Source organism: Kogia breviceps, chromosome 3, assembly GCF_026419965.1.
Source record: "Kogia breviceps isolate mKogBre1 chromosome 3, mKogBre1 haplotype 1, whole genome shotgun sequence".
Taxonomy (NCBI): Eukaryota; Metazoa; Chordata; class Mammalia; order Artiodactyla; family Physeteridae; genus Kogia; species Kogia breviceps.
Genome location: NC_081312.1, coordinates 41,209,809 through 41,230,142, shown reverse-complemented (window position 1 = coordinate 41,230,142; position 20,334 = coordinate 41,209,809). Strand labels below are relative to the sequence as shown.

Here is a 20,334-nt window from a genome sequence, read left to right as displayed (position 1 = left end):
CTAAAAGTTTAATCTTCTCACTTAATTTCTTATACATTTCTCAGAACAATTACCTTGTTAATTAATCAAGGTTGATTATTTATCATTAAGGAAAGTTAGATATTAAGCTAAAGGACTTGTCCAAAGTCACATATTGGATAGATCCGTAACTGTTAAGTTTAGTCTTATGAAAGATTTTTTGTTTGTTTTTTGATTTATATGTGCTTTGCTGTTGATGTGAGAATAATTCTAAAGACATGAGAGTGTCTCCCTAGTGTTAAATTGGATAATTGGGCCACTTCCCAAGTTCTTTTACTTTATATATTGGGATTTTGTTTTTCTATATCAGTATTTTTACAAAGGTTCTTTTTCTGTAATGTTATTAAAAAGTTAAACTAATGACAAGTCTTAGAGATGAACTTAATAGTTTTAAAACATAATAGATATTTGCTTGTTTGGAATTTTTCCTTGAATTTTCCATAAGGTATGAGTATATGCTTTGAGTCCTTATATATCTTTTTTTTTTTTTTTTTGAGTCCTTATATATCTTAAAATGTCTTTCCCCCTATACACATGAATACTAGTTTGGATTATTATGTAATTAACCTTAACTATTAGAACTCTATTTATTCTCTACTTTAGGATTCAGTTTTACAGTTGGCAGTGGCTGATACTAATTTGATATCTTTCCTTTGAAGATTACCCAAGATTTTCCTAGAAGCTTTTGTTATAGTTTTTTTTTTTTCTTTTCCTTGAATTTCTTCAGTTGTGGGTAAATAGGGGTGGGTTTTTAGCAATTAATCCTCCTAGATATTCAGCGAGTTTTGTAAGTTTGAAGACTTCTACTGAGGGAAAAATTTATTTCTTTGATTATAGCTTCTCTGTTTTCTTCATCAGAAAGTCTTATTTTTTTTATGTTTATATTCCCTGGGTGTAGTCATTCTGTTACCAAATTTTTATTATTTGCATCTGCTTTTTCTTTTGAGCTAATTCATTCAGCAAGTGTTTATTGAAGGTCTACTGTGCTAGGGGAATCCATAGTATTCAAAGGAGGCTCTTCTGAAGACCTGATACCTGAGTTAATGATCTGAAGAATGAGTATGAATTGGCTAGAGTAAGAGAGGAAGGAATAGCTTTTTATAGAGGAAGTGGCATTTGTTTATGTTATTTGGAGGAAGGGGACATGACAAGTACTAGGTACTGTAAGAAAGCCCTTCTGGTTGGAGTAGAGAATGTTACTGGGGCGGCGCATTATGAAGTAAGGTAAGTCTGGAGAAGGTTGATGGGCGCCTGACTACTCAGGGCTTTCATGTGAGCCATACTAAGCAGTTCATTATCCCCCCAAAGAGAGGAAAGCCATTGAATGACTTTTAGTATAGAAGTGATACAGTGAAATTTATATTATCTTATCTTTTTTCTTCTGGTTTTATTGAGTTATAATTGACATACAGCACTGTGTAAGTTTAAGGTATACAGAATAATGATTTGACCTACATACATCATGAAATGATTACCACAGTAAATTTAGTTGAACATCCATCATCTCATGTAGGTTCAAAAAAAAAAAAAGAAAAAAAATTTTTTTCTTGTGATGAGAACTCTTAGGATTTACTATCTTTAAAACATAAATATAACATACAGCAGTGTGAATTATATTAGTCACATTGTACCTTACATCCCTAGTACTTATTTATCTTGTAACTGTTAAGGTTGTACCATTTAACTACCTTCATCCATTTAATTCCCTTTCCCACCACCCCTGGTAACCACAAATCTGATCTCTTTTTCTATGAGTTTGTTTTTTGTTTTTGGATTTTTTTGTTTTCTTTGAAGTATAATTGATCTACAACACTATGTTAGTTGCTGGTGTACAACATAGTGACTTGATATTTCTGTAGATTACAAAATGATCACTGAAGTTTGTATTTTGAAAAGTTTACTAAGGTTGCAGTTTGTAGAATGAATTGGAGGGAGGCCAGCATGCATGTGAAGAGACAAAATAGGAGGCTGGTATAGAATAATGCATTGAAAGATGATGGTAGCTTGAAGACTATGGTGTTAGAGAAAAAACTGGACAGATTTGAGAATACTTAAGTAGAATCCATGGAACTTGATGTTGGACTGATGGGAAATAAAGTAGAAAGAGGTATCAAAGATATGTCCTTGGTTTCTATTCACTTTGATGAATGATGGTGCCATTCACTGGCAAAAGCCATGAAAGAAAAAAAAAGAAGAAAAAAAGATGAAAGAGTACCTTGGGAGCTAGCATAGAGTGAGAAGAGGGCCTAGGTCTAAGCCTTGAATGCTAATAATTAATGGCTTGAGAGATGAGGATGGTCCTGCAAATAAGACAAGGATGGAAAAGCTAGGGTAGGAGGAAAGCTAGGAGTGTGTATCATCTTGAAAAGCCAATGGGAAGAGTGTTTCAAGGAGTATTGTGTTGAATGCTGCTCTGAGCAGTCAGTCAGACAAGGGCTAAAATGTCCATTGGATTAAGCTTAGAGGAGCTTGTTTTGATGGAATGGTCAGACAAGAGTTTGGAGCATCAACACTTTTTTTAAAAGACTGAACTGTAGAGGAAAGAAAGAGGCAGGAGGTAGCTAGAGGGGAATGAGTCACCTAAAGACTTATTTTTAATGGATGACATTTGAGTGTCTTTAAAAGTTGTACTCCAATAGAAAGGGGAGGTTGAATATAAAGGAGTGAAAGAGGATAATAATGTTATTATTCCTGGGAAGACATATAAGTCATGTAAGATTCCTTTGAAGCATGGGCTCCAAAGCTCTAACAGAGGGATTTAACTTAAGTGAGAGGACAGAGAGTACTCTGTTATAACAGAAAGGTATGAGGATAGGATGGGTAGCAACATGTGTGGGTTTGTCTGTTTGGAATCAAGATGAGGAAAGACCTGAGTTCTAAAAGAATTCCTCAAAGTGATCTCATTTGTTGTTTTGTTTATTGTTTTAACTGTGGTATCTATTTGGCTATTCATTGTCTCTTTTGAAAATTTTAGTTCAGTAATAGTTTTTCGTTTCCATGAACCTACTTTCAGAGTGGTTTGTTTGCTTTTTTTGTTTTTGCTTTGGTTGACAGCTTGCAGTTGTTTCATTCATTCAGTGTCATCTCATAAATTGATGGGTGTTTTCTAGTTTGGAGCTAATGAATACTGAGCTCACCAACACACCCCCAGTCCCCACCTTTAATTTCTGAATCTTTAAAAATACATCCTCTTAGTTTTCTTTGCTCATTATTTTATTTTATTTAGCTTGAGTATTTGAAATTGGCATTGCCAGAAATTGCAGTTAGTTCACTGTTGTTTTCTATTAGTCTTGGACAAAAAATAAAAGTAGGATTTCTTGCTTTTTTTCCTTTCTTTTCTCTCGCTTTTTTTTTTGCGGTACGCAGGCCTCTCACTGTTGCGGCCTCTCCCTTTGCGGAGCGCAGGCTCAGCGGCCATGGCTCACGGGCCCATCCGCTCCGCGGCATGTGGGATCTTCCCAGACTGGGGCACGAACCCGTGTCCCCTGCATTGGCAGGCGGACTCTCAACCACTGCGCCACCAGGGAAGCCCCTCTCTTCTTCTTTACCTTTCCTTCCCTCCTCTTTTTTTGGTCATTTACCTTTGGTAGTTTAGAACACAAATTATGTAGAGTAGGCAGAGGAAGAAATGACACTGAAAGAAGTTTCTGCTTTCTTCAGTGACCATCTTCCATGCCTGTCTGCCTTGTGTGTTGTCTTTTTAAAAGCCTACATTTTTAGATTTCCATTACTTCATTTGCAAATATACAGGATGGCTTGTGTAGGAGAATTAGTGTGTTAGTCCAGAAACCTAGGTCCTTTTCTCAGGCTTAGTGCTGAACTAGCTTTTTGACCTTGGGCAAGTCATTGTGTTTCTCTGTATCTTCTCATTTGTAAAATAGGTTTAGACAGATCATTTCTACATTTTGCCTCTGATTATTTATGTAAGTTATCAAAATCAAATTTGGAAATATAAATGTGTGATTATTTTTGTAATGATTAGAAATTTCAGACTCCAAATGGGAGAAAAATTACCCAAGATTGACCTTTTTTTCTCCTCAAATTGTGTAAAATTTTGTTCATGTGCTTACGTATCATTACCATAGATAACTTTGAGATGGTTGCCTTGGATTACAAAACATAATTTATGAATTACCATGTTTCATAGCTTGGGAAGTTATAAGTATTTTATGTAGCCTAGATTATCCTTTGCAGAGAGATGTGGCCACAAGGACTTTGTGCTTCTTCTCTGAACCCCATCTATGCAATAAATTGCTTAGTATTCTATTGTTCAGTATGTGTGCATTCCAGAGGTCAGCTGACCATTTGTCCTCATCTTTGACAGTCTATTCATACATAAGCATTAGTGGGCAATGTAGGGTATACCAAAGGTTTGGTAGTAGTAGAGAGTTCACTCCTCACTGCAAATGACTTCAGTGTTGCCATGTTATACACTGCTACCAGTGCTGCTAACTGGTATTCCATTTTTTCCCTTTTCCCCCAAGAAACTTCAAGTCTCTCTTGCTATATAGTTTTTTTCCCTCTGGATTTCCTCCAACCTTTAGATTTCTTATTTCTTATGGAGGTCTAGTCCAGATTTTCCTCCCCAGTTTTTATAATCAAACCTGTCTCAGTGCTCATCAAACAAAGGTCCTTCAGTTAGCAGCATCTACCCTCCTTCAAATGCTTGTTTAGCAGTGATCTTTGTTATGTGAGTATATCTTTTGATCCTTATCCCCTTACTTACGTATCTGATCAAAGTAGTGTTTCTCAGAAAAAGTAGGGCTTGCTGTAAGAAGAATTCTGATATCAATTACTAAGAGAATATAATTTTCTCAACATTGTTTACATAGTCTATTTTGTCCTCTGTTAATGGAGAACCGGGGTGTTCTGTATTATACTATGTGTCCATAGGTAAACAGAAAAGAACCCTGTAGTGTTTTAGTCTTCAATTTTTTACTAAAGGACTCTGCCAGAATTGTCAGTTTAATAACTCTTGTTTCATGGCTAATATGGTGCTTAGGGATCTTAACAGTGGAATGAATATATAGAGCTTTTTTTTTAACTTGGGATAATTCTGAGTGGATTAAACCAGATGACCAGGTTCAAGACTCTTGGTTGTGATTGTGAGATCTGAGATCAGTTTTACTTAATACAAGGCAGTGGCTGAACTTTAATGAATACTTCCTGACTCAGCCTTAGGATTTTTCAATTTGGGAGTTTGTTTGGTTTTAAAAGACAAAAATGGTCACCAAATTTTCTGATTATATCAAAGATGAATTCAGTCTTATGATTGTCATAGTACTTCGTATTGAAATGTTCAGATCATCTGATAATGCTAGTGTTGTGATGAGACCCAGCATGTGCTCAGAGTAGATTTAACACTAGGTGAGAACTAGAATTTCTCTCAGAAACTAACTTAAACTTTCATAGGCAAACTGAATCGCCTTGGGATTTACTGTTTGTAGATACATGCCAATTTAATAACTTGATTAAATAAAATACTCTTTAGTAGTCCACGTATGGAAAATGACTATGTATTTTTTAAAAGTAAAAATTATTTACTTATAGGTACTTATAGTATGTCATAGTACTTATAAGTATGACATACTTATAAGTACTATGTCATAGTATTTATAAGTAAATAATTTCTGATAACTATTATTTTTATATAACTATCTGCTGTATTTTGTAGCTATAGTTGGCTGCTTCACCAGGCTTCTACAAATTATTCAGAATCCCAAGAGGTATGATTTCTGAATCACCTATTTTCAGTATGTAAAAGTCCAGGCACAAAATTATTTGCCCTTGACTGTATTTTTGCATTTGCAGTAGAGCTGGACCTAAAATTTTTTCAGTTGATTGACTTGGTTTGTTACTTTTTTATATTTCTAATATATATTTTTCAAAAGTTGGGGTGTTTTTTTTTTAGAAAGCCTACCCTGTTTATCTTCAAAGAATTATTTGTTTTGTAGTTTCATATCTATTTTTATATATCTATATATCTAATCTATCTATCTATCTATATGGAAAATAACTACTGGACTTTTCTATAAAAGGGAGAGTAAGATCCTTGTTAGGTAATATCACAATTTAGATGTGTTGTGTATGTGGGAATGTAGTCATAATTAAATAGTTTCCATTTGCTGAGTTCCTCATTTTTGCTCTACTCTATGTGGCTACTTTGCAGCCATTACCTCATTTAAATTTTGCAGCAATATTCAGAGGTAAGTATTAATATATATTCCCATTATACAGATGACGAATGCTAGATTGGTGGTATCAAGTGTCTTAAGTATACAGTTGTCCCTTAGTATTTGCAGGGATTGGTTCCAGGAGCCCCCATGGATACCAGAATGTGTGGATGCTCAAGTCCCTTCTATAAAATAGCATAGTACAGTGAATACGGTGGGCCCTCCATATCCATGGATGTGAAACCCGAAGATATGGAGGGCTGACTGTAACACCTCCCACCTCCCCTTTAGCCTAGCTAAAGGAATTGAGGTACAGAGATGAGGCAACTTGCTGTTGACCTTCAGCAGATGACTTAACCTCACCATGGCTTAATATCTTCTACCTACCTATCTATCTAGGCTGTCCATCTAATCTTTTCAACAGATACACAGATGCCTAGGTTCCAACCCTACTGTGGAAATTCTGGTTTTTTTAATCTTAACTTTTCAAAAGGTCCACAGATAATTCTTTTGTACAGCCATGACTGAGACCATTGCAGTAGTAGTAAATGGTGCTTTAGAGCCAGGCAGGCTTGAATTAGAGGCCTGACTCCCCTCAACTTGTCTGATGAGTGATGTTGGCCAAGTTCTTTAGTCACACTAAAGTTCATCTATAAATTGAAGATAATATTATTACCTACTTTAGAGTGTTGTTGAGAATGACTTCAGGTAACAGTTGTAAAACACTTATCAGTGATTTAGAATTCATCTTAAACATTGTCTGCTATTAAGGTATCATTACTATTGTATCTTTTGTCCAGTCAAAACACTCACCCTTGTCATATTGTTTATCAACTTGGTGTCAGAAAGGTAATTTGATGAATACCACCATAAGGAATGAATAATGGCTAGTTTTCGTTATTTAACCTCCATTAGTGGAATTGTAATAGTACACAGACAAGTAGGCAGGAGATCATTTTATCATACCAATCAGCCAGACTTCTCTGCTGTCTATTAGTTTGGCCCTCATAGGATAGAGAAGGAGGGAGAGGTTGCTGGGAAACTGTTTCCTTTCTGAGTTGTTTTTCTTCTTCCTTTCTCTCTCCCAGCTTCTTCTCAGAGCTTCGCATCACTAGCCTCATCAATCCCCTAATATCCTAAGTGCATCCTGATTTACCTGGGTACTTTTCCCATCTCGCCTTCACCTCCATTAAATCTTATTGTATCCTTCTTTCAGATTGCATTAAATTGTGACTCATTTGATGACTTGGACCCCAAGTCTCTACATTCTAGGCCATTACCCAAGTAAAGGCCAACTGTCTTCCTACCTTGTGTAAGGGCATTCCAGACCAAGGGTTTTAGCTTTTGATTATTGGGAAAGGATTAGATTAGCTAAGCTTTCAGGCTTGTCTACAGTGCTGTCCTAGACCTTTTGAGCTCCTTTTCTGTTTATACCAAATGGTTATAGAGTACTATATGATGATACGTGTTATTACCACTAGATTAGGTTACAGTAGATGAATTTTGTTATATCTACATATGACAGTCTTTGTTATATGTATGTATAATTGCTTTGCAATTTGAAAATTGAGGCTGAACCACTTACAGTAATCTAATAACTTACTGGCTTATCAGAGACTGAAAAACCTGTGGAAAAGGTAGAATTTGAGCTAGACGTTAAAGGATGGGTATACTTATTTCTGTAAGTAAGGAGGAAAGACTTAAGGGAAGGAGCATGCAAATTTGGATCATTGTGAGTAGATATTTTTCTACTTTTTCAGAGAGTTGATGTAGTAGGAATAAAACTAGATATTTGGGGCTTCCCTTGTGGCGCAGTGGTTGAGAGTCCGCCTGCCGATGCAGGGGACACGGGTTCGTGCCCCGGTCTGGGAAGATCCCACATGCCATGGAGCGGCTGGGCCCGTGAGCCATGGCCGCTGAGCCTGCGCGTCCGGAGCCTGTGCTCCACAACGGGAGAGGCCACAACAGTGAGAGGCCCGCGTACCACAAAAAAAAAAAAAACAGCTAGATATTTGGAATCAAACTTTGGAAAATCCTGAATGTTCAACTAAGATGTTTGAATTAGTAGGCTTTTGGTATGTCCTGTGAATTCATTTATTTGTTTTTTCTTGATTAATATATACATACAACTTAGTTCTGAGATTCCCTAAGAGATTCACATACTCAATGCATCCTTAACCATTTGACATGGTTCATGTAAGCTGATGGCCACTGCCAAGTCTCTTTTCTATTTCAAGTACTTGTTCCTTGGGGAGAGTGTCAGATCAGCTACTTTTATCATGATGCTTTAGTTCTCTCTGCCTGTTGTACATTCTGAGCTGTGCCTGATCAGCCTTTCCCCCAATTCTTCCTTGTTAATCATCAGGTTCCAAGTCAGCAGTGAATGTCTGCTTATCACAAGAGTTCTAAATTCTTATTGAAAGCTTTCTTTGTATTTCCTTTACTCTTAAAAAGGTTGTTGGATATGCAGTTTGTTTATAAGATAGTTATTAACTTTCCTGTTTCTCTTCCTTTGCAGACCTAGAGGATCAAGACATAATGGGAGCATTTTTAGACAAACCAAAGATGGAAAAGCATAATGCCCAGGGGCAGGGTAATGGGTTGCGATATGGGCTAAGCAGCATGCAAGGCTGGCGAGTTGAAATGGAGGATGCACATACGGCTGTGATCGGTTTGCCAAGTGGACTTGAAACATGGTCATTCTTTGCTGTGTATGATGGGCATGCTGGTTCTCAGGTTGCCAAATACTGCTGTGAGCATTTGTTAGATCACATCACCAATAACCAGGATTTTAAAGGGTCTACAGGAGCACCTTCTGTGGAAAATGTAAAGAATGGAATCAGAACAGGTTTTCTGGAGATTGATGAACATATGAGAGTTATGTCAGAGAAGAAACATGGTGCTGATAGAAGTGGGTCAACAGCTGTGGGTGTCTTAATTTCTCCTCAACATACTTATTTCATTAACTGTGGAGACTCAAGAGGTTTACTTTGTAGGAACAGGAAAGTTTACTTCTTCACACAAGATCACAAACCAAGTAATCCGCTGGAAAAAGAACGAATTCAGAATGCAGGTGGTTCTGTAATGATTCAGCGTGTGAATGGCTCTCTGGCTGTGTCAAGGGCCCTTGGAGACTTCGATTACAAATGTGTCCATGGAAAAGGTCCTACAGAGCAGCTTGTGTCACCAGAGCCTGAAGTCCATGATATTGAAAGATCTGAAGAAGATGATCAGTTCATTATTCTTGCATGTGATGGTATTTGGGATGTCATGGGAAATGAAGAGCTCTGTGATTTTGTAAGATCCAGACTTGAAGTCACTGATGACCTTGAGAAAGTTTGCAATGAAGTAGTCGACACCTGTTTGTATAAGGTAGCTAGACTTTTTTTTTTTTTTAGATGAAATGATTTTATGTCATCTTAATTACTACTCTAGTAATCATCTTAGAACCTATAGTACTCAGAAATAAGTTTTTGGTACAATTGCAGGATACTTTTCATCAATTATGAAAATAACATAGGAATACTTCTTAGAAATAAATTACGTGGTTACCAAAAATGCAAGGGTTATAATCTGAATGTTTAGTCTTTTAGTAACCATGACTACTTGAGCTTTTTAATATTGTGGAATTTTATCAAAGGTAAAAAGACTGTATCATGTTTTAAAAAAGGGAATGGGGAGGGTTAAGCCTCAGTGTCTATATATGAAAAGCATTTTAGAATTTTAATATTTTATTTTTACCATGTGATATCTCAGTACATTTATGGAAATACTTTGAGACTATGGTCTAATGAATCTGTAGCACCAACAGAGGATTTAGTGATCATTTGGTGTGATGTAATAGAAATAGCCTTGGACATGGAGTCAGAAGAACTTGGTATGAGACTGTGTATGACTTCAGGTAAGCTGTTTAAATTGTCTGGAAAATCAGTTTCTTTAATTGTTTAAAAATGAGAGAGAAAGAGAGATATTATTACCCTGTCTCGTTATCAGGATGATCAAATGGGATCGTGTATATAGATGAGCAAGAGAAGGCTCTGCAGACTTAAGAGTCAGACCTGGAATCAAATCTTAACCTATTACTTTTGTACTCTATAGTCTTGAACAAATTGTTCCACCTCTCTCAGCCATTGAATGGAGAAAATAGTATCTAACTCATAAGACTGTTGATGAGCTAATGTATACATATGAAGTACCTAGTTTTAGCAAACAGTGTGTGCTTGATACATGCTGCTCCCTTTTCTAGAAAAGTTAAAAATGTTACACAATTTACTTCTTTAGTTGCAGCGCTAAGACTATAATCCCAGTCTTTGACTTAGGTGCAGTGTTCTTTACACCACAGTTCTATTTTGTCAGCAATGCTCATTAACTAATTCTTTGTGTTTGTTTGTTTAACAAATGGTGATTTTATAAAACTCTTCTGAGGCTGTATATTTGATGTCCTTTTAAAACTCAGAAATAGAAGGTCAACATAATATTCTTTATGGCTTTATATGCACAACTGCCAGCTGTACTTAAAATCTTAATTAAAAATCAGGTTTATGTAACATCCAACACATATGTTAAAAAAATCAGTAGAGCAACAACTTGATAGTACACACTATTATTGTTAATTTCTGAATTTGGGGGGAACCAAACAAGGATGCTTATGTTCTTTGTCCCTTTTAGTATAAAAAAGGGACAAAGTAGCATCCATTTGTTAGGTTTATTCTGTAGCACTTGAGAGTTAAATACTTGTTAACTAAATTAAAAGCTGTTTTCTTGAGAGACTTGGTCAGATTCAGATATTAGTAAATTATGACTCAGATTCTACTTTATCTCTTCTGCATTATGCTCTATTTAAAAATTGTTCAGTATCTTATCATTTGCCTCTTTTTTTTTTTTTTTTTTTTTTTTGCTGTACGCTGGCCTCTCTCTGTTGTGGCCTCTCCCGTTGCGGAGCACAGGCTCTGGACGCGCAGGCTCAGCGGCCATGGCTCACAGGCCCAGCCGCTCTGCGGCATGTGGGATCTTCCTGGACCGGGGCACGAACCCGTGTCCCCTGCATCGGCAGGCGGGCTCTCAACCACTGTGCCACCAGGGAAGCCCCATTTGCCTCATTTTTATACAATTTTCCCCCAATATTAAATTCTTTGTATTGTTTGCTTAAATTAATGGTATAACTTCAATTTTCCCATATAGGGGAATTAAATACTTAAAATTTTAGAACTCCAATTACTAATAGGAAGAGGAAGTCTGATTTTTGGGGAGGCCAAAATTGATTCAAGTATTTTAATTATAGCATTTTGAATATCTAGGTGCCTTTAAAAACGAATGTACTTCATAAAAGTTAAACTTTTTTTTAAATTATGAAAGTTAAAAGCTGGTTTATAAACTATATATATATGTAGTTTTACTTCTAATTCCATATTTCTACTTATTATGAAGCAAATTAATTTGCCCCATAATTTATTTTAAATGTAAATTTGTCAAAAAAAGTAAATTTGTCAAGTATATGTGTAACTACAGATCAAATCATATTGTAAAGAATATCACTAGAATTTTCTATCTTGTTGAATTGAATGAATGTATGTGTGTATGTGTATTTGTGTTAGGTATCACTTCATGTTAAGTAGGCCACCAGTAAATGTTCAGAAGTATTTGTTTTATAGAGCTTTAAACTCTATTGCAACAATCATTTTTTTAATCTGTAGTGTTTCTCTCCTGTCTTTTGGAGTATTGGTTATTCTGTATACCATATGTACAATATATGTATTGGGGGGTGCCCCTTCACATGTGCATATATATTTTTCTCTCCTTAAAAACAATATATGTTTTCACTAGAACAAGTATAATTGGCATGACTGTAAAGGTTCTCAAAGCTTTGAAGAGCAAAAAGAAAACAAAATATTTTCTTGAACTTTTTTCTTCCCAGGGAAGTCGAGACAACATGAGTGTGATATTGATCTGTTTTCCAAATGCACCCAAAGTATCTCCAGAAGCAGTGAAGAAGGAGGCAGAGTTGGACAAGTACCTGGAAAGCAGAGTAGAAGGTGGATCATTTAACAAAAAATAAGTAGCTTTATTAAAGAAAAACCTCAACATAATCAAACTTTAACATTTTAGCTTTTAGATCTTTACATGCCTTTGACATTTAGTGTACAAAAGTGGGAAAGGGCATTTCTGTAGTAGCTGTTTAGATATTTGTTATTGTCCTATCACAGTTATATTAGAAATAGCAACTCGGATGGCCGAGTACATTCTGTTCAGGATACTTTTGTTTAAAAAGGCTGAAGTGTTGTGTGCTTTCAAATTCTTGATGAATTCATTGGCATGAATAATTTTATGCCAGGAAAGCCTAATTTGTGGTTTATTTAATTATAAACAGATTTTTTTATGATGGTGATAATTTGAATACCATCTTTCTGTGTACAGCTGTGTGTATGAATTTAATATCTTTGGGACTTTAAAAAAAATAACTTGAAGATCATAGCCTGGTCATTAACAACTTTCATGTGCCACAGCTTTTAAAAAATTATCTTAAACCATTCCAAAGCTTCTTGCCTAAGCCATAAACTGCCTCACCTAGACAACGTAAACCTGAATAGAAGACATACCTGGCATATATCTCTACCTGGCAGAAATATAAATGCTGAATAAAATCAAGAAATAAGTTGGGGATTACAGAAGTGTATTTGTCATAATTCTACAAATTACTTTGAGACAATTAGAAAGGTATTTGTAACTCTCAAGTGTAATGCCTTTAAATATTTGAAAAACAAATGATCATTGATGCAGCTACTGTTTGCCATAACTATTAAGTCTCCCCAGAGAATTCCATTTTACTGCATATATGCAATATGCATGTAGATTATGCAGTTTCTTTAAGCAGAAAAATTTGACATGCCAGTAATAGTGTTAAAATGCATTTTTGGCTCCTAATGTCATTACTTTGCACGTTAAAGACCTTTAATAGCATGTAAACATTGATACACTATACACTATTATATCCTGCTGTGCCTGCATTATTAAAATTAATATGCACTTTAATTTTGTTTTCTCCCTTTTTACTGTTTGATACCAATTATAACTAGTCTGATATTAGAATCATGGTTGGTTTTGGTTTTTCAGTACTGTCTGGAGCTGCTATTTTGTTTTTATTTCTCTCCCCTACTTGATAGTGATATATCTAGTATGTGTATATAGTATTTAGTATTTCATTCACTGGACATACTATTCAATGAGTTTGTTTCCTCACTGTTTCCAAGGGTCTTGGAAATTTTTTGTTTTAAGTGATTCATTTCAATATAAGTTATCAGTGAGATAAAATATTTAGAATGCTACCAAGTCATAGCACATTGGTTCAAAACTGCTGGTTAGTGGAAAAATATGAAACCTGAAGAAGAATATGTATTGGGATATGTTGATATTTAATTTATTGGCACTTTAACCTGAGTGTACATGTTTTCTTATCAATTTAAGGAAATAGTTTTATTTACTATGAAATGGGGTCAAATTTCAGAAATGAATTGCTGTTTTTTCTCTTTAGTGTGCACTCTTACTTTTTTATGCAATTCTAAATAATTGCTTTAGATAAGTAATTTTATGTTACAATATTAAGTTTTATATTGCTTATTATCAAGCAAGAATTGCCACCTGAACAGACTTTACATTAATACTCAATATTTTTGGTATGTTGAAGTGTTGTTATACTTGTACCGTTCAACTGGAGATTATTATGTCATAAATTAAATACAGTATTATTTACTGAGGTAGATTTGATGATGCTGCATCTAGTTAAATATTACAGTAATTAAAACCACTACTATATTTAAAAACATAGAAAGAATGTAACTATTTGCGTTGTAAAAGTTGTTATATGTCTTAAAAAGTGATAAATAATGCAATCAGCTTCCAAAACAGGCACTGAATACCTTTTTCTTTTTTTCTTTCTTTAAATACATGCCTTCACTAAATTGCTGTGACCTATTAAACCTCATTTTATTTGCTTTGAATACTTTTGGCTTCTCTGTCCACACCACAGAAAAGGACAAAGGCTTTTTAGCTCTCCTCCTATGATATTCTAAATACTTGACTTTCTAGGGTTGTGAAAAGATTCAGCTCGTAATTTAAACCATACCACTTAAGGTTGTGGTCCTTCTAAGCCAATTTAAGAGGATACTTGTGTGATGTATGTATTTTTATTTGCTACTGACTGCCCAAGCTTTAAAGTTGTTAATTTGGAGATAACTGATAGAATCCCTCAGACTTGGTGGAGGGGCGGGGGGCAGAATATGTTTATACATGAGTATGTAGAACATAGATATTCTATACATATATATTCCTTAATAAAAGCATTCAGTCTTTTTACAATTCTAATTAAAATGTATAGTCCAAAAGAATTAAAGGAATATTTCTTAAAATTGCTTTTTCTTTATTTTTTAAAGCAGAAAGAAGCAAGACTAGTGTAGTATTAATGGTCAGATAGTTTAAATGTATTGTCCCATGTGGAATAGGAGATATAACTGTTTTTAAAGTCTTACATTATTTTTTTAAAGAATTTGTCTTCCTGTACTTTTTTTCACAATTAAAATATCCTAATTTTTATATTTTAACAAAGGAGATGTATGAAACATCAAATATAGATGATTCAAGGTAATGTTTTTAGGCCTGAAACCATCATTGATTGAATTTATCATCAGTGTTATTTATATTGTATCTAGTTATCTATCCAATAATTGTATTGGCATAGCAGAGACTGTATGTTAAGTGTATTACAGCTTTAGATTGTGAAACTGTGCAGTTTAGGTCAACATCAAATTCCTTTATTTTTGTACAGCAAATTTCCAGCATTAGAATCATGTAGAATAAATATACTAGATGTTAAAGATTATACAATAAAGGAACTTGGCAAACCAAATCTGAGATCCTTGCTTTTTGTTCAGATTAAAGACTGGTTAAAAAAAAAAAAAGCAAAAAATAAAAGATGGTAAAATTTGGCCTTAATCCTCAAAGGACAGTTTAAGCCATTTAAAGAAGTATGGGTAGCAATGTCTGTCTTTTAATATGTGGCTTTAATGATGAATTAATATTTTGAAACTTAATCAAAGGATGAAAGGTCTTTACATGCATTGTTATTTTCAATGGTATTTACAAATTGAGAACTAGAATGATCTCCAATGATGACAAAGAAAATTTCTTAGTGTAAATAATGGAAAACAAAAAATTGAACATATAACTTACAAATACCCTTGGCATGATCTTACGTTTAGAATAAATATGCTGAAACTCCAGGTAAAGACTTCCTGTACTTAAAGTGAATAGTTTGAGAGCTCTTTAAGTTGTCTGTGCATAATGGTTGGTATTTTGTGGTATGAATAACAATATGCATCTGCATGGCAACACTGCCGATCATATCACTCTATCCATTTAATAACAATGTTTTGAAATTAACAATTTAAATACAGTTGTATGGTTTATCAAATTTTTTCTTTTTAAAAATTTTGTCCTGAAATTTAGCCTTTTTCCATTCTGTAGGCTTTGTTCAAGTAATCAACTAAGGAAATGGTATATATCTATTTATTGCTTATAGATACTTTAGACAAAAGTTAAACTGAGAGCGGTGTTCAAGTACATGACCTATTCTGCACATGCTACTTAAGTATCATTTTGCAAATATAAACATATGTAAATATGATTTGGGTTAGAATATAATCAGCAAATCCCCCATACTTAAAGGGTTTTTTTTTTCTTTTTTCAAATCTTGAAATTGTTTGTTTTTTTAAAAAAATCTGTGTACTGTATTTTCAGGGCAAAGTTCAGGAAACATGTTTCCAGTCTAAAGAGAGGAGTTAATCTCCTCAGATGTAATTAGTTGGCATCTTAAGAGGAATATCCTCATTTGTACACACATATCCCTGATTATGGTAATACATTGATTTTAATATGAATTTTTTTTCACATTTTTATCTTGTTTATTTTCATTCTTTGAAGTTAATCTGGAAAGTATTGTATCTCTTGTATCATTTTGTACATCCCTTTGTCATCAATTTTCAAAGGTCAATTTGATTTTTATTTTTTTATATAGTTTAGAAAGTCTCAGATGTGGTAAATGCCATCTTTAAAAACCTAAGTTATCTTTGTTTCAGTTTTTTAAATTATTATTAAATTTGGATAACACTTACAAAAAAAGTACTTCTGATTCCCAGAAATCATAAAGAAGCAGGGGGAAGGCGTCCCTGACTTAGTCCATGTGATGCGTACATTAGCGAGTGAGAACATCCCCAGCCTCCCACCAGGGGGTGAATTGGCAAGCAAGTAAGTTATATTCTGCGTACTCTTACCATCTATCTCTGTACATGAAAATGTTAGGTGTCCGTTGATCAAATGTGTATTTACCTAATTTCTAAAGTGACTTCAAAATGTTTAACCTGTGGTTCGGTGTTTTTCAGTATTAATGATAATATGGTGCTTACTTAGAATAGGTATCAGAATATCATTGTAACTAATTACACTGAAGGCTGTCTTCATTGGAGGCTTGGATTACACTGATTGCCTCATATAGCATAAATGAGATAATACAGTGAAAGGAATTTTTAAACTAAATTACATAGTACTACAAAATTCTAAGTGTCATTATTATTCCTATTATTATAATTTGATTTTCTTAATCCCTGGATAACTGAACACCCCATGGATGAGCGTTTTTCTCTTCTATCTGGGCCATTTTTCTGTATCTCTGATTTTCCTAGTGTTTTTGGTTGTTGATGCTGGTTGGTTGGGTTTTGGTGTAAGGGAAGATAGATAGGTAGATGGATTTCTTGCTTTTTTTCTATTTTCACTTTAGTTCCTAGAACTGTGGGCTAATATGTGTTAGATACTAAGCTTACATCTTTATAAACTACAGTAGAGACTTTAAGCAATTTTATAATTCAAGGCCTAAAACATTTTTACCTCAGATATCCATGTAATTGACCTACAAAGATATATTAACTAATTTCCTTGATCCTCCACTTGATCTGTAAGTGTAGCCATGTTCTTTAATCATTTCATGTAATTGTAAAACTTCCTGTTTGAAGGTTTTATTTTTTGGAAATTGTTTCTTCCAATATGATCTTCTGTGAAATGACTGTCTATAAAATTGCTTCAAATCAGTTTTGTAAGTAGGGAGGCTTATAACATAAATACCACTACTGATTTCTTATTTTTAGTAAAATATTATACAAAAAGTAATTCCTAGACTTGCCAGGGAAATGTCATATTTGACATTTCAGTTTTAATAGAGCTTTTTTAAAGGGGCATTATGAAAAGCAGAAATTTAAGTGTAAAATATCTAAATTATTTTACCATAACAGATACTGAAGTTATTTCTACTTCACAACATTCAGCTCTTAACCAGAATATATTATTATATCTTAAGAACTGCATTGTCATTTCTGACTCATAACCACTAAATGCCAGTTCAAATAGAAGTAGCCCATATAGACTGATTTTTTTTCCAAGCCATGACTTTTAGTCTTCTATTAATTGCATTAGTAGAGTGTTACATTCTAGAATAAATTCACTGCTACTTTAACAGTGGGGCCCAAATATCTTAAAGTATGGCTCACTTATTGACAATAAGAAATAGAACTAAAATAATTTAAGTATATGATTATCTTTGACATTTTAATGAACACCTGGCTATGAGTTACTAAGCAGTTTTGTGCTCTGAAGAATTAACTTTCTGCATTTTTTTCTAAATTTAGGCGGAATGTTATTGAAGCCGTTTACAATAGACTGAATCCATACAAAAATGATGACACTGTAAGTGGCATTTAGCTCCCTCTGCTTTCCCTTCCCCTCCACTCTAAATGCATATCCTTCCTGCCTGTTTTTGCAGAGCTGTTCATTGCACCCATTCTCTTACACACACCCCTGACTGATTGCTCTGAACTCTGCCAGCACCACAGTTCTAGTGCTTGAGGATATAATCATGGTGAGTGGCCATTTAACTCAAAAAAGAAGAAACTCTGTTTTAATTATTCTGGTTTTTTTAAGCCTCTCCAAGCAATCAACTTCAGAAGTTTTCCGCCACTAAATGTTTTTTTGAAGTTGGGAATATCTCTGCTCAGAATCTTGAATTAATTCTGAGTTTTTTAAGAAGCTGTAACAGAGCTTCAGAATGCCCATCTCCATTAATGCCCATTCTTTGCCAAGAACCCTGCATATTTCATTTAAATACTAGAGAATTCTGTTTATATAAAGACATTTAGAATGCCTTATTCTCCAATTAAGTTTCCTGTTACAGTTCTGTTGTGTGGTGATTACAGAAAAGTGGTAACAAAATCATTTGGGCCTGGCTCTGAAATATTTTATATATTGCATTATGAAGCTTCCTCAAATCTCTTATTACTTGAGGTTTTTATGCAATAAAAATTTGTAAAGGTAGTGTTCTAAAAATAAATTGGGTTTATTGAAGAGAAAAATAAAATTCTTTTTAGTAGTTGATTGGTTTAGAAATACATTTAGTCAACCTCATGGTAAAATCATATTTCATATATTTTATTCCAAGACAAAACAGCATTCACAATTCTTTGAACAGATTAAACATTGATATTTCATAAACACATGTACACATATTATGTATTTTAGAAAACATTTATATTCTAAAGGTCAGCTTTACAAAACCTTATCTTTCTGCATTACCCAGGAAATAATGCATCTCTAAGTTTTAATTTAGTTCCTTGTTTTGCTTTGTTTCCTTTTATAAAGGACTCTACTTCAACTGATGATATGTGGTGAAACTGCTCATCTAGCCATGGAGTTTACCTTCACCTCCAAAGGAGAGTACAGCTCAATTTCCTTGAACCTTTTAAACATCCATCTTCAACTTTAAAGAAGGGCATGTATGACATGGGTGAGAGTGATTACACCAGAGAACTTCAGCAGTACCACAGCTAGCCCAGAACTGATTTTTTTTTTTTTTTTGTAAATTTGAGACTTATGTAAACGTGATTTCAAACCATAATTCATGTTGTAAATCAGACTCCAGCAATGTTTGTTGTATGATTTTGTTTTTGTAAAGTATAATTGTCCTTGTATAAAATGCTCATATTTAATTATGAACTGCTTTAAATCACTATCAAAGTTATAAGAAATGTTTGGCTTGTTGTGTGACGCAACAGATATATAGCCCTTTCAAGTCATGCTGTGTTTGGACTTGGGGTTGGGACAGGGAGAGCAGCAGCCATGTCAGCTAGACGCTCAAATGTGCACGTGATTATGGAGAATTATTCCAAAATCTTACAAAGCTAAATATCCAGGGAGTTAATTGAAAACTAGTTTAATGTTTTTGGCAGTGGGATTGGCATTGTCGATAAAGCTGGTCCCTTCATTCAACTGTCTTTTAGGTTCTCTCCTTGTTGCCATGAGTATTGCAGGTAATACAATATATTCATAAGAATATCAATCTTGGGTCTAAAATGCCTTGATTCTTTGCATCTCTTTTACAAGTCCTTACATTTAGTTACTAATTGATAAGCAGCAGCTTCCTGCAAATAGTAGGAGACTGCCACATTTTTGCTATCATGATTGGCTGGGCCTGCTGCTGTTCCTAGTAAGATATTCTGAATTCCATTTTATCAATAAAGCTTGATTTAACAAACAAGAAATTTAATCATGTATGTGTAATTCCTCCTTTACTCCGCCCTTATTTTAAAGCACCATACCATTGTAAATGAGAATTTTTCTCATGGGGAAAGATGTTAGTCTCTTTTAATTGGAAAATACTGTAATTCAAGGCATAAATGGAACTGTTTCCCTTCCATTAGAAAGACTATAAAAGATTTAAGTCTCTTGTTCCTTGATCTATTTTTAAATGGGTTTCTTTCAGGCTGCTTATTTTTTCATTAAGATGTGTTATCAGCCTGAATTTGCCTACTGTTTAGTTAAAATAATTGTCAAAGCTTGACAATCTATCGTAGGGGTGTATATGTGTTTGTGAGTGTGTGTGTGTGTGTGTCTGTGATTTTTAATTAGCCCATGTCTTTAGAATCCAAGTAGTTAAGATGTATTTAGTGATTTGAAATATAGCATGTTGATAATATTTAGCTGTCGGCCTTTAAAAATAACTTTCAAAGGCTTAAAGAATTGTAGATGTAAAAATAACCTAATTTAATTTAGG

At 34.2% G+C, this 20,334-nt stretch overlaps 1 protein-coding gene across 7 annotated transcripts in view; it reads left to right on the top strand.

The window, feature by feature from the left end:
* Positions 1 to 19,827, top strand: part of PPM1A (protein phosphatase, Mg2+/Mn2+ dependent 1A) — a 140,222-nt gene extending 120,395 nt beyond the window's left edge. For 4 of the 7 annotated variants that reach the window (XM_067028400.1, XM_067028401.1, XM_067028399.1 and 1 more), the window contains 5 exons: positions 8,710 to 9,563; positions 12,106 to 12,223; positions 16,379 to 16,487; positions 17,918 to 17,975; positions 18,924 to 19,827. In XM_067028400.1, coding sequence (XP_066884501.1) covers positions 8,710 to 9,563; positions 12,106 to 12,223; positions 16,379 to 16,487; positions 17,918 to 17,975; positions 18,924 to 18,953 — 1,169 coding nt within the window. In that variant the 3' untranslated portion in view covers positions 18,954 to 19,827. The remainder of the gene's footprint in view (positions 1 to 8,709; positions 9,564 to 12,105; positions 12,224 to 16,378; positions 16,488 to 17,917; positions 17,976 to 18,923) is intronic. The other 3 variants (XR_010839540.1, XR_010839538.1, XR_010839539.1) reach the window with 1 other exon arrangement.
* Positions 19,828 to 20,334: the final 507 nt, after the last annotated feature.